Below are 13,451 nucleotides of genomic sequence, written 5' to 3' on the forward strand. Positions count from 1 at the left end.
GCCTCCTATATGTGCCCCACCAGGGCCAGGATCAAGCCTGCAACAGAGGTATGTATCCTTGATGGGAATAGAACCCAGGACCCTTCGGGCCGACACTCTATCCACTGAGCCAAACAGGCTAGGGTGTGAAGGCCATTTTTAGCGGCAATATTGCTTTGAGAAATAAGCATGCCAAAATATAAAATAATTTGCTTAAAATTTGCCAGGATAAACACTCACTTCTCTTGTCAGTGTTACTAAAGATGTGGGGGGTGGGGGGGTGGGGGGGGAAGTCCGCCATTCTTTTCAAATGTTTTATAAGTGAGATATTTCAGTTCCCTCCTGATAAATTATTGAGATCTGGTCAATGTTCGCATCAGTACCGAGAACTGAAGAACTCCTATGGATTCCATTTTCCCCTTAAACTGTAATTATACTGTGGTATCTTCTCCAGTCCCTGTCCTTATTTTAGGGAGATAGATTTTATGCTGAAAGGTATATATACTTTTGTTTTATACATTTAATACTCATAAAAGATTAAAACAAACAATTTAATTAAGCTTCTCATGATGTAAGCACAGTCTACTAGACACTATTCTCTAGGGTATAAGATGCAAGGAATCCCAGAAATATGTATGGTGGCCCCAAATTTTAAAAAGATATTAAGTTTTAAATGTAAGCTATAACTGCTTCTCTTTATTCATTATCTAGGTGGCTGACAAAGAATGGAGTAATAAGCTAGGTGGAAACTCATTCCTTTGAATTGATGTTTCATTTTTATAAGGAAAAAAATTCACCTATCACCTCAAATTTTTCATTAATTTGGTAGGTCTTAACAAACCAGGAGTCACCACCGTGGGGAACAACTCATACCTTTTTTTTATCCAGTCTGAAAAGTGACTATGTCGGGTGGGTGGTTTTAAAAGTCCCAAACAATGGCTGTTTTATAGCTAGTGGCCCACTATTGTTAAAACCTCACAGCTTCTCTCCTCCCCAGGCATGACGGAGATGGTGCGTAAAATTACTCTGAGCAGAGCAGTGAGAATTATGCAGAATCTCTTTCCTGAGGAGTACAACTTCTACCCTCGCTCTTGGATTCTGCCTGACGAGTTCCAGCTCTTTACTGCTCAGGTAGATGGCACTCCGTCCCATGGCCTTGAATCATACTGTGGTTGCGACCGTGTCCTGGGTTCTGTGTGCTGGGAGCTGGGGCCAGAGGTCCCCAGGGAGCTGAGACTGGCCAAGGGAGTGTCTAACAGTACACAGTTGGTGTTGGCAGCGACCATGGCAGATTGCAGAGTTGAACAGGTAGGGTGACAGGTAGGTAAACTGAAGAAGTGGGTCCTGACATGAGGAGACAGTCCTGATACTGATATTTGGAGCTGCATCAGGAGGTCAGCGTTTGGGGAGCCAGGGAGACAGAGCAACAGAGCTGGAGCAGATGGCTGAGCCCATACGAGGACTGAGACTATTTGAGTGAATCCTGGAGGTGTGGTCCCAGGGTACGAAATGTCGGAGGTCAGGCTCCGCTTCAAGGCCAGGGAGTAGGTCTGACAAACTGAGGGGCGGGGGAAACCTTTCAAGTGTCAATTTGTTCCAGAATCAGTTTTCAGATCACCCATTCCATATTGAAGCAGTATGTTTGAGCATGAAATATTTCGTTGAAAACCAATCGGCCATGTATGTTTTGGTCTGTTTCTGGACTCTACTTTGCTCCATTCATCTGTGTGTTTACTCTTAGCTAGGAAAGCTATGGCTTTATAGTCGGTCTTATCAGGGAGTGCCAGTCTTCCCACTTGGTTTATCTTCAGAGTAGTTTTGGCTACTTTTGCGTCTCTGGGTCAATTTTATAATCAGTTTGTCCTATTACTACAAAGACGCCTGCAAGGACTTTGAATCTACAGCTCCGTTTGGAGACAGTGGACATATTAACAGTGCTGAGTTAGATACATGACTTTTTATTTTTAAAAAATGTAAATATATTTTTGATTTCAGAGCGGAAGGGAGAGGGAGAGAAAGTTAGAAACATCAATGATGAGAGAGAATCATTGATCTGCTGCCTCCTGCCTGCCCCCTGCTGGGGGTCGAGCCTGAAACCTGGGCATGAGCCCTTAACTGGAATCAGTCTGCAGGCCAACACGCTATCCAGCGAGCCAAACCAGCCAAACCCATTGACCCCCTGTACCCTCTTCCCACTCCCTCCCCAGGCCTTCACCAATCTATTGTCTGTCCATGGGTTATACATATATGCATACAAGTTCTTTGCCTACTCTCTTCCCACTCCCCCTTCCTTTATTTATATCTTTCTTAATTTATCTCAGCAGGGTTTTATAGCTTTCCCTACAAGTTTTTATTTTTTATGCTATTGTAAATGATATTTTTGAATTTCATTTTCCAATTGTTTGTTGCTAGTTATAAACATCCAAGTGGCTTTTTAATTTTGAACTTGTATCATATGACTTTGCTTGATTCCCTTATTAATTCTAGAAGTCCCTTTTTGTAGATTTATTAGGATTTTCTATGTATACAATTAATTCATCTGTGAACAAATGTTATTTCTTCCTTTGTAATCTATGTGCCTTTTATTTCTTTTTCTTGTTAAACTGCACTTGGCTAGGACCTCTGTACAATGTTGAACAGAAGTGATTAGAGTGGACATCCTTGCCTTGTTCCCATCTTTGGGGGAAACATATAGCCTTTCACTGTTACATACGATGTTAATGTTAACTAGAGGTTGTTCATAGATGCCCTTTATTAACTTGATGGCGATGTCTTCTATAGTTTACAGAAAGTTTTTCATCATGAATGGGTGCTTAATTTTGTCAAATGCCTTTATCTATCTATGAAGATGACATGGTTTTTTTCTTTATTTTGTTAATATGATGAATCACACTGATTAATTTTTTAAATGTTAAACTAACCTGACATAAGTCCTACTTGGTTCTAATATATTATTCTTTTTATATACTGCTAACCTCTACTTGCTGACATTTTGTTAGGATTTTCTGTGTCTTTGTTCATGAGAAATGCTGGCATTTGATGTCTTTGTTTGGTTTGGTATCCGGCAATCTTCATTAAGTGATTTGGCAAATGTTTCTTCTGTTTTTTGAAGATTTTATATAATACAGTGGGGCCTTGACTTACGAGTTTAATTTGTTCCGTGACAGAGCTGGTAACTCAAATTACTCGTATGTCAAATCAAAAAGTGAACGAGTGAGACACGTGATGCTGGGCTGATGTTGTGGCGTTCACTGTGACGTTCGCTGCGCCAACTAGCGGTGGGGTATCTGAAGCTGGCTCGTAACCTGAATTTTAGCTCGCAACTCAAAGCAAAAAATCGGCCAAGAGACAGCTCATATCTCGAAAAACTCGTCAGTCGGGACACTCGTAAGTCAAGGCCCCACTGTACTAGTATCATTTCTTACATGTTTGATGGAATTCACTATTGGAGGTATTTGGGCATGGAGCTTTCTTTCTGGCAATATGTTTCTTTATTTTTAAAAAATACATATAGGTAATTTTTATTTCAAGGGACTAGTCCATTTCATCTAAATTGTAAAATCAATTGACATAACATTTTTAAAAATAGTATTTCCTTATTATTTTTAACATCTATGAGATATGTAGTGATCCTCCCCTATTTCATTGCTGAAATTGGTAATTTGTGTTTTTTTTTTTTTTTTATGATCAGTCTAGCTAAAGGCTTATTAATATTTTTGTTCTTTTCAAAGGACCAATTTATGATTTTATTATTATCTCTCTTGTTTGTCCATTTTCTGTATCATTGATTTCTAATTTTTATTATTTCTGTCTACTTCTTTTGGGTTTACTTGTCTCTTCTTTCTAATATAAAAAAGCTATTTTATTATTATTATTTTTTAATTTTAATTCTTTATTATTTAAAGTTAAAATAAAAAGCTATTTTAAAGAGGAACCTAAGTTCATTGATTTTAAACATTAAAGCAATGTTTTCCTCTAAGCACTGCTTTAGATACATCTTGGAAATTTTTGTATGTTACATTTTCATTACCGTTAAGTTCAAAATGTTATATAATTTCCCTTGAGATTTCTTTGACCCCTGAGTTATTTAGAAATATGTTGTTTAACTTTTAAATAATTTTGGAATTTTACCAGTATCTTTTGTTATTGATTTCTAATTTAATTGTTGACATAAGAACATGTATTCAGTATTACCTTGCTCATTTTAACTTTATTGAAAGTTGTCTTAATGACCCATTTACAAAGTTGGCTTATGACCCATTGTCTATATTGGTGAATGTTTCATGTGCATTTAAAAATAAAATGTACTCTGGAGTTGTTGGGATAGCATTCTACAAATGTCAGTTAGGTCAGATTGGGACTTGGTACTGTTCATGTATCCCTTATTTACTGCCTACTTGTTCTGTCAGTCATTGAGAGAGTATGTTGAAATTTCCAACTCACATTGTGGACTGTCTCCTCATTTTAGTTATGTCAGTTTTTGCTCTACATATTTTAAAGTTCTGTTCTTAGTTTGATGATTTGACTCTTTTATAAGGAAATTTGCCTTGTCCTGAAGACTACTCAATATTAATATAGCACCTATGGCTTTCTTTGGCTTAGAATTTTCATGGTATATCTTTTTACCAGTGTTTTACTGTTAACCTGTCTATATATTTTAAAGAGTGCTTCTTTTTGACAGTGTGTTATTGGGGTATGGTCTTTTATCCAGGTTAACAACCCCTGCCCTTTAATTGGTGTATCTAGCCCATTCATACTTAATGTAATCACCAATATGGTTGGATTCAAGTGTGCCCTCTCTCTGTTTCTTTTCTATTTATACTATATGTTTGGATTAATTAAATATTTTTAGTGTTTTGTTTTATCTTCTCTTTAAACTTCTCAGTTATACTGCTTTTAAAAGTGTTTTTAGTTTTTTTCTCTGCCCCTAGAATCTAGGGTTTACAATGAATCTTCAACTTATCACATTTACCTTTAAGTATTTCCTACTTCAAGTAAAATATAAAAACCTTACAACATTATATTTCTACTTCCACTCTTTTTCTTTGTGCTATTATCATATATTTTACTTCTGTGTTATAAACCTCATAATACATTATTATTTTTGCTTTGAAAAGTCCATCTATATATATAAAAGCCTCAGTGATTGTTACAACCAAATGACTGGAATGACCAGAACGACCAGTTGACCAGTCCCTATGATGTGCACTGAACATCAGGGGGCAGATGTTCAATGCAGGAGCTGCCCCCTGGTGGTCAGTGCACTCCCATAGCCAACCTCCCATGGCCACAAACCTCCTGCGATCCCTCCCCTTGTCCGGCAGGCCCTGTCCAACAGGCCTTGGCTAGCAGGCCCTGGCTGCCCCAGCCCCAATCGGGACTGGGCGAGATGGCCCCAATAGGCCCTGATTGCCGGCTAGGCCTAGGGACCCCACGTGTGCACGAATTTCTTGCACCGGGCCTCTAGTTATCTTATAAAGAAATTGAAGCTCTAAAAAGGAAGGAACTCTTACCATTTGCAACGTCATGGATGGAACTGGAGAGCATTATGCTAAGTGAAATAAGCCAGTCAATGAAGGAAACATACCACATGATCTCACTCATTCATGGATAATAGAGACCATTATAAACTTTTGAACAATAATAGATACAGAGGCAGAGCTGCCTCAAACAGATTGTCAAACTGCAGCGGGAAGGCCGGGGAGGGTTGGGGGGCAGGAGGTAGGGGGGTAAGAGATCAACTAAAGGACTTGTATGCATGCATATAAGCATAACCAATGGACATAAGACACTGGGGGATAGGGGAGGCTGGGGAACTGTTTAGGGCGGGGGGATAAAATGGACACATATGTAATACCCTTTGTAATACTTTAAGCAATAAAAAAAAAGAAAAGAAAAGAAATTCCTTGAAACATTAAAAAAAAAAAAAAAGAAATTGAAAAATGAGTATATTTGTCATTTATACTCACCCATACATTTACATTTTCAGAATTCTTCATTCCTTTGTGTAGCTCTGGGATTCCATCTGGTATTGTTTTCTTTCAACTTAAAGAATTTTCTTGCAGGTCTGCTGGTGACAAATTCTCTCAGCTTTTGTTTGTTTGGAAATGCCTTCAGTTTTGTAAATGTTTTGAAATAATTTTGGACTTACAGAAAAGTTGCAAATGTGTAGTAGAGAGTTCACATATACCCTTCATCTAGCTTTCCTTATTATTAATATATTATACAAGTACTGAAACTGGGAAATTAGCATTGATATAATATTAGTAAACTATACACCTTATTTGAATTTTTCCTATTTTCCTATTAATGTCCTTTTTCTGGTACAGGATCCACTCCATGGTCCCTCATTGCATTTAATTGGTAAGAGTGCTTAATAATTACAAAGAGATATATCTCCTGATTTTTATCCGCCACTGTGGGTATAGGACCAGCACATTGGTGTCTCCACCCCTCCTACCAGTCTGCTGTGGCTTCTTCTTTATATCCTTAGTTATAGGAGTTCTGTTTAGCTAGATTTCAGGCGGTTCTGAGTGATGAGTTTTCTCTAGTTTAGTTGTAATTTTGATGTAGTTGTGGGAGGATTTGAGAATCACATTTACCTACACTGCCATCTTCACTGGAACCCAGATCTTCTTTAATCTCTTTGAACAATGATTTTTTTTGTTTTGTTTTTAATGTACAGCTCTTTCATATCTTTTTTTAAAATTTATCCTTAAGTATTTCAAATTTTTGGTACATGGACAATCTTTTGGTTTTCAACTTCATGTGAGTATTTAGAAATACAATTCATTTTTATTTATTAATCTTGTATTCTACAATCTTGCTAAACTCTCCTAATAGTTCCAGTAGCTTATTTTGAAGGTTTGATGGGATTTTTTATATAGACTATCATGTTCTCTGAGAATCGGATGGTTTTATGTCTTGCTTTCCAATCAGCCCTTTATTTATTTTTCTTGTCTTATTGTCCTGGCTAGAATCCCCAACTCTGTTATAAAAGCAAAAGAGATGCTGATGGTTGTATTAAGACATATGTCTTATGTAGGGAAGGACAGATGTGAGGGATATTTCGAAGGTGGGATCTATAGGTCTTGGAGACAGATCAGGGGTATGCAGAGGAAGGTACAGTTGATGCTTTCAGGAATCTGGTGGGGATGCAGTTGCCAAGATGGGAAGCCCCAGAGGAGGAGGAGGTTTAGTGGGAAAGATGGGAAGCTGAGCAAGTGCTTTTTGCTTACCTGTCAGCTTTTTGAGCTTAGCCATTCAGATAGACTCGTTATCATTGGTAAAATGAGGGTGTGGGGGTTGGCAATTGCTCCGTCTCTTTCTGTTGTAGCATTCTAAACTCTTAAGTGTCACAGACCATTTAACTAATGCTGAAGGTACTTAGAATGGATAGTTCCCTAATATAAAAGAGGAATTCTTTGTCTCTTAAAGGACAATAATCTAGAATCTGCTAATTCAGGGTCTGGCACATGCAGAACAAGACTATGAAAACCTGATCATACTGGAAAACCCTGGTTCCATCACTTATTCCTCATGGGATCTCAAGTAAGTCTCTTCTCCTCTCAGCTCATTTCTTCAGCTGTTAAATGGGGAAATGATTGTAACCTTGGAGTGATTGTGAGCATCCAGTGAGTATTTGATGCAAATACTCAAACCAAAAGATTGCCCATGTATCAGTGCTTCATTAGCTGCAAATCTGAATTAAAAAAGAACACATGTGGCATTCTAATTTTTAATATCACCTCTGTTTTAATACAAAATTATACATTCAGTTTAAGAATTCAAATATAGGAATGTATAATATAAAAAGTGAAAAAATATTCCCACTCCTCAGAAATTACTGGACACTTTAGTGTATATTTTTCCAGCTATTTCCTATTTATAAACAAATATGCACTGTAACACACATAGTTTTTTTTCTTTAAAAATGGCATTTTACCATACATTCCCTTTTTTAGCTCTTTTCCCCACTGAATATGTTTTAGGCATCTTTCCATGTCAGCGCTATTTAGTAATCAATTATATGAATGCACCATAACTTTTAAAATTACTTCTCTGTTGATAGACATGTAGGTAGCTCTCAAATTCCTTGGTTTAATAAGTAATGCTGTTGGGCATTCTCTCAGATACTTATCTTTCTACACCTGTGCCAGCATTTCCTTTAGGTGGACATCTCAAAGTGGAATTACAGTATTAAAGAGTTGTGCATTTACATTTTGACTGATAAAGCTAAACCAAAGGCATCATTAGAAATGGTGCATTTAATTATGAGAGTAAGTTGTCTTGCCAGGGCCATGGCAATGAGCTCTCAGAGCAGTAGTGGGCTTTGGTTTGTGATTCTTGGTAGGAACAGGAAGAGGTCTGAGTAGCTGTGAAACATTCTAAAAACTGACACTGTGGGTATTTTATTTCTGACATTAATTAGGATTAAATTTGCTTCATTAAAGAAAGGGGAAGATCCACACTCCTCTGCTATAACCATTTGCAAAACTGGTTCCCAAATATGATCAGCAGGTGGCACCAGGAGGAAGCAAGTAGGATTCTCAGTAGAAATTTCTGTGAAAACTAGAGGAGAATGCAGGCTTCCTTTCCAATTTTAGCAGATGGCCAATAAAAAAATTCCTTGGAGTTTATTTTGCATATGGTCTCCCATCTGGGTATTTGAGAAAAGTACAGTTTTGTTATCAAAACAGTATTTATTATGGTGAAGGAGTTTGTATTTCGCAGCAGAAGAATTTTTCAGCGAATAAAGCCAAAAAGCTGTGCAATAATGCTTTCAAGTTTCTTGGAGGGAACCAGTGAGCATGGGGTCCTTCCACTCTCCTCTCCAGTTACCCTCCTTATTTAGCTTTGATTGATTCAGCTCCTCGAGGCTGAATGAAGCACATTATTTGCAAAACCCCCAGGGAACAGTATTCTCCACTGGCTTTAGAACTAGGAAAATGTGGGCTTACTTATAAGTGGGTCAGAGTCCAGGCAGAAAGAAAAGCTGCAATATGAAGCATATGTTCCTTGTCCTCATCCCACACTTATCAAACTTCTGGTGAGTTGCTTATTTGCATCATTTTTCTTCATGTGGACAGCATGCTGATCTGACTGACCTTCAGGGCACCCGATAGTTGAAGTTCACCTACTGGGTGAAGTTTAAACTCCTACACATGCCTTGCAGAGCCGCTGCCCACCTCTGCAGCCTCAGCATCCAGTTTCCCACCTCTTCCTCTGAGATCCTTCCATATTCAACTGCTTTAAGTACTCAGCTGTGCCTCTGCACACGCCTCTCCTTTTGCCTGGAGCACTGGTCATTATCCTTCCTGCCCCTCTCCCAACTCCAGAGCAGCCTTCTGTCACCTGACCAATTTTGCTAATAATTCAGACCCCTGCTTATCTTTTACTTTCTCTGTAAAGCCTACTCTGTCCAGCTCCCTTGGGAGGCATTTTGGTTTTCTTTCTTCAATGTACACTGTACTCATGTTTATCACACTGTTTAGTGACTACATGCTTAGTTGTCTTTCTCTCCTGCTCTAAGTTCCACGAGGACAGAGAGTGACTGGATCAGTCTTACTCATCATTGTATCCCTAGTGCTTGTCACAGTGTCTGGCTGTAGTGGGAAGTCAAGTATATTTGCCAAATTGAATTGCAAATTAATACGTATGGTTTAAAATAATTTCTCTTGTGAGTTTAGCCATCAAAAGTTAGCTTCTCCAAGGCCAAGGGTATTAGCCTGACCCAATCTGTCACTTTAAAAGGGTGTAGGCCACACCTGGGCCATGAGGAATTTACCAAAATAATGCCATCCAGTGAGATGGTGGTTGGGCTGCTGACCTTTCTCAATGATGCCCAAACTCTACCCCACACAGAGCTCTGCAGATGGGCAGCAAGCTTGGGAGCCGTCAGGGAGACCAGAATGCCTTCTGCTTATGCAGCCTGGCAGCCCGGGAGGCCAGGGTTCTGGTGCATAACTGGTAGAAGACAAGACAGAAGTGACGGGGTTCCAGCTGTCAGAAGCAGGCAGATGATTCAAAGCTGCTGGCAGAGACGCTGTAGGAGGCATGGTTTCACCTCCCTGGCTGCTTCAAGTTTTATTGCCTTTGTTGCCAAAAATAGAACTTCACCGCCTGCTTAGATATATCATGCTGTTCTTGTGTCCCTTGCTTAACAGCTCAATTTGTTTACTGGAAAAATATCATCCAAAACTCAAGATGGTGCTCATCTCTGGAAAAGCATGCTTAGGTTCTATTCATTAGGACATCCTTTTAATTAGTCTGAGTGACACTGGCATCTATGTGGTGCTCCACAGTTCACCATGTACTTTTATATGCGTGGCCTCGGTTACCCTCCCTCGATCTGGGGAATTATCATTATCTCTAATTTACAGATGAGAAGACAGAGGTTCATAATCAAGGGTTCTTGCTCATGTTATGCATGACTCTACAATAGCTAGTGCACTCAGACCTCTGACTCAGTACAGTTCAAACATTTCCTGAGACCTACTAAGTGCCAAGTGCTAGGGGTACAGGTTCAGTGTATCCTTGCCCTCTGCAATCATTTAATGTGAAATGAAACACTGAACCAGGGTCAGGAGATCTGCTCCACTTCTGACTCCACCTCCTTCCCCCCCGTCCCCCCGGTTTTATTGAGATATAATTGAGACATAAGATTGTATATTTTTACATCATGATGATTGGATGCACATATATATAGCAAAATGATCATCACAATAAGGTTAGTAAACACATTCATCATCTCACATAAATTACAATATTTTTGTGATAAGAACATTTAAGATCTACTTTCTTAGCAACTTTCAAGTATATAAACAAGTTTCAAGTATTGTGAACTGTAGTCACCATGCTATGTATTAGATTCCCAGAACTATTTATCTTATAACTGAAAGTTTGTCCAGTATCTCCCCATTTCCCTCATCCCTCATCCCTGACAACCACAATTCTACTCTCTGTTTCTATGAGTTTGCCATGTGTTGCAAATGGCAGGATTGCCTGGCCATTGTTGCTCAGTGGTTGAACATTGATCTATGAACCAGGAGGTCAGAGTTTGATTCCCATTCAGGGCACATGCCCAGGTTTTGGGCTTGATCACCAGCAGGAGATGTGCAGGAGGCAGCTGATCATTGATTTTTCTCTCTCTCTCGTCCTCTCTGAAATCAATAAAAACTATATTTTAAAAAAGCAAATGGCAGGATTTCCTTTTTTATGGCTCAATAATATTCTCTCTCTCTCTCTCTCTCTCTCTCTCTCTCTCTCTCTCTCTCTCTCTGTGTGTGTGAGAGAGAGAGAGAGAGAGAGAGAGAGAAAGAGAGAGAGAGAGAAGAGAGATTTTCTTTATCCATTCATCTGTTAATGGGAACTTAGGTTGTTTCCATGTGTTGGTTATGGTGAACAGTGCTGCAATGAATCTGAGAATGCAGCTACATCTTAGACATAGTGATTCCATTTCCTTACCCAGAAGTGGGATTCTGGATCATATGGAAGTTCTAGTTTTAAATTTTTTGAGGAAGCTCTATACTGTTCTACATAGTGACTACCAATTTACATTCATACCAGTCAGTGGGAGGTGACATCTCATTGTGGTTTTGATTTGCATTTCCCTGATGATTGGTGATTTTGAGCATCTTTTCACATACCTGTTGGCCATTTGTACGTTTTCTCTGTTTGGGCCCACTGCCCATTTTTTTTTAAATATATTTTATTGATTTTTTACAGAGAGGAAGGGAGAGGGATAGAGAGTTAGAAACATCGATGAGAGAGAAACATCGATCAGCTGCGTCCTGCACATCTCCTACTGGGGATGTGCCCGCAACCCAGGTACATGCCCTTGACCGGAATCGAACCTGGGACCTTTCAGTCCACAGGCTGACACTCTATCCACTGAGCCAAACCGGTTCCGGCCCCACTGCCCATTTTTAAATGAAATTGTTATTGTTATTTGCTATTAAATTGTATGAGTTCCTTACATAATTTGGATATTAATCCCTTACCAGATATATGGTTTGCAAATATCTTCTGTCATTCTGTAGATTGACTTTTCATTTTGTTTATAGTTTCCTTTGCTGTGCAGAAGCTTTTCAGTTTGATGTAGTCCCACTTGTTGATGTTGGCTTTTGTTGCTTGTGCTTTTGGTGTTATGCCCTGCTGCCACCTCTTAGCTGGGTATGGGACCCTGGCCAAGTCATCTACACCCCCATCCCCAGGCTTCCGTGCTTCCTCTGCAAGAAGAAAAGATTGCAGAACATAACTAAGGTTCCTTCCACTTCTAACCTTTTGATTCTGTGAGTTTGGCTTTCTGGACTTCCATAAAACTCCCTGCTGGAGTTAAAATTCTTCACAAATTTCTGCTGCCAAGGTTTTAGCTGGAGCACAAAGGGCCTTATGTAATCAATCATCGTCTTGCAAATGCTGGGTCAGTGCAGTCTTGGGCGTAGGGAAGCGCTGATGGTGAAGGCTGCCCTGCAGCTGCTTCTGGAACCCCACGGGGGCTGGCTGGCTCCTCACCTCCACCTCACCCCACCAGGAGGGTCACTGAAGCTGTATCTGCACATTCCGTCCCAAGCCCTGTGAAGTGGTTGGCTGAGGCCAGCAAATATTGGCTAAGCCAAGATATTCTTCCTGTTGGTTCCCTCTAAAGCCCTTTCAGAAAGATTCATATCTGCCCAAGTTCTTGCACCTCTGACTGTCTCTTCTGTGCTTGTCCACCTGACAAACTTTCTGAGCTTTCCTGTGTCAGAGTTGATGCCACCAAATCTATGAAGGCCTTTTCTGATACCCCCTCTCCTGCTCCACCTCCCACTCTCCTGCCTCCCAGACCCATGGACAGTTCCTCTGGGACCCCTTCTGGACTCTCCCTCAATTATAGGGCCCCCAACACACTATTTTGTGGTAGTGCTTCTGGTTGAGAGATAGTGAGGCAAGGGCTCGGGTCATTGAGACCTGGGTTAAAATCCTTCCTTCATCACTTTTAAAGTGTGTGTACCTGGATAAATTACTTAATTATCCTGAGCCTCAGTTTCCTCAAAACCTGTAACACCACTGGGATGTAATGAGAATCATACTCTATCCCCTCAGTGAATGGACATTTACTTATCTTCTGTCCCTGTGAAACTGGGGGCTCCCAGGGAGCTTAGAGGGTCATTTCCATCTGGGGATACTCAGGCATATGTGTGTGAAATGAATGAATATGGAAAGAAGTTTTGTGGTCTGAGATGGAAATTTAAGCTAGCTCTAAGACTGTTTACACAAAGTATTATGGGTGTTTCTAGCTTATTGGAAATGGCTTTATTTTAATTTTTAATAAAAAAACTAATCTTGAGACTAGTCATCTTATTATTTGATGATAGATCCTTTAGGAGGGAAAAGAGCTAAGACTTCTCTTTGACCGAATGGCATCAAGCGTGGCTTAAACATTTTCCCACTAAGGTTCCCCCTCCCTCCATAAGCAGTCTAGTACAATA

At 39.7% G+C, this 13,451-nt stretch overlaps 1 protein-coding gene across 1 annotated transcript in view; it reads left to right on the plus strand.

The window, feature by feature from the left end:
* TTLL11 (tubulin tyrosine ligase like 11) overlaps nt 1–13,451 on the plus strand; it is a gene marked incomplete at its 5' end in the record, with an annotated part of 187,369 nt that overhangs the window by 42,956 nt on the left and 130,962 nt on the right. The window contains 1 exon segment of the mRNA XM_081103361.1: nt 977–1,110. Within this exon segment, the coding sequence (XP_080959487.1) occupies nt 977–1,110 (134 nt within the window).

Source organism: Myotis nattereri (assembly GCF_964212035.1).
Source record: "Myotis nattereri genome assembly, chromosome: 12".
Classification (NCBI taxonomy): domain Eukaryota; kingdom Metazoa; phylum Chordata; class Mammalia; order Chiroptera; family Vespertilionidae; genus Myotis; species Myotis nattereri.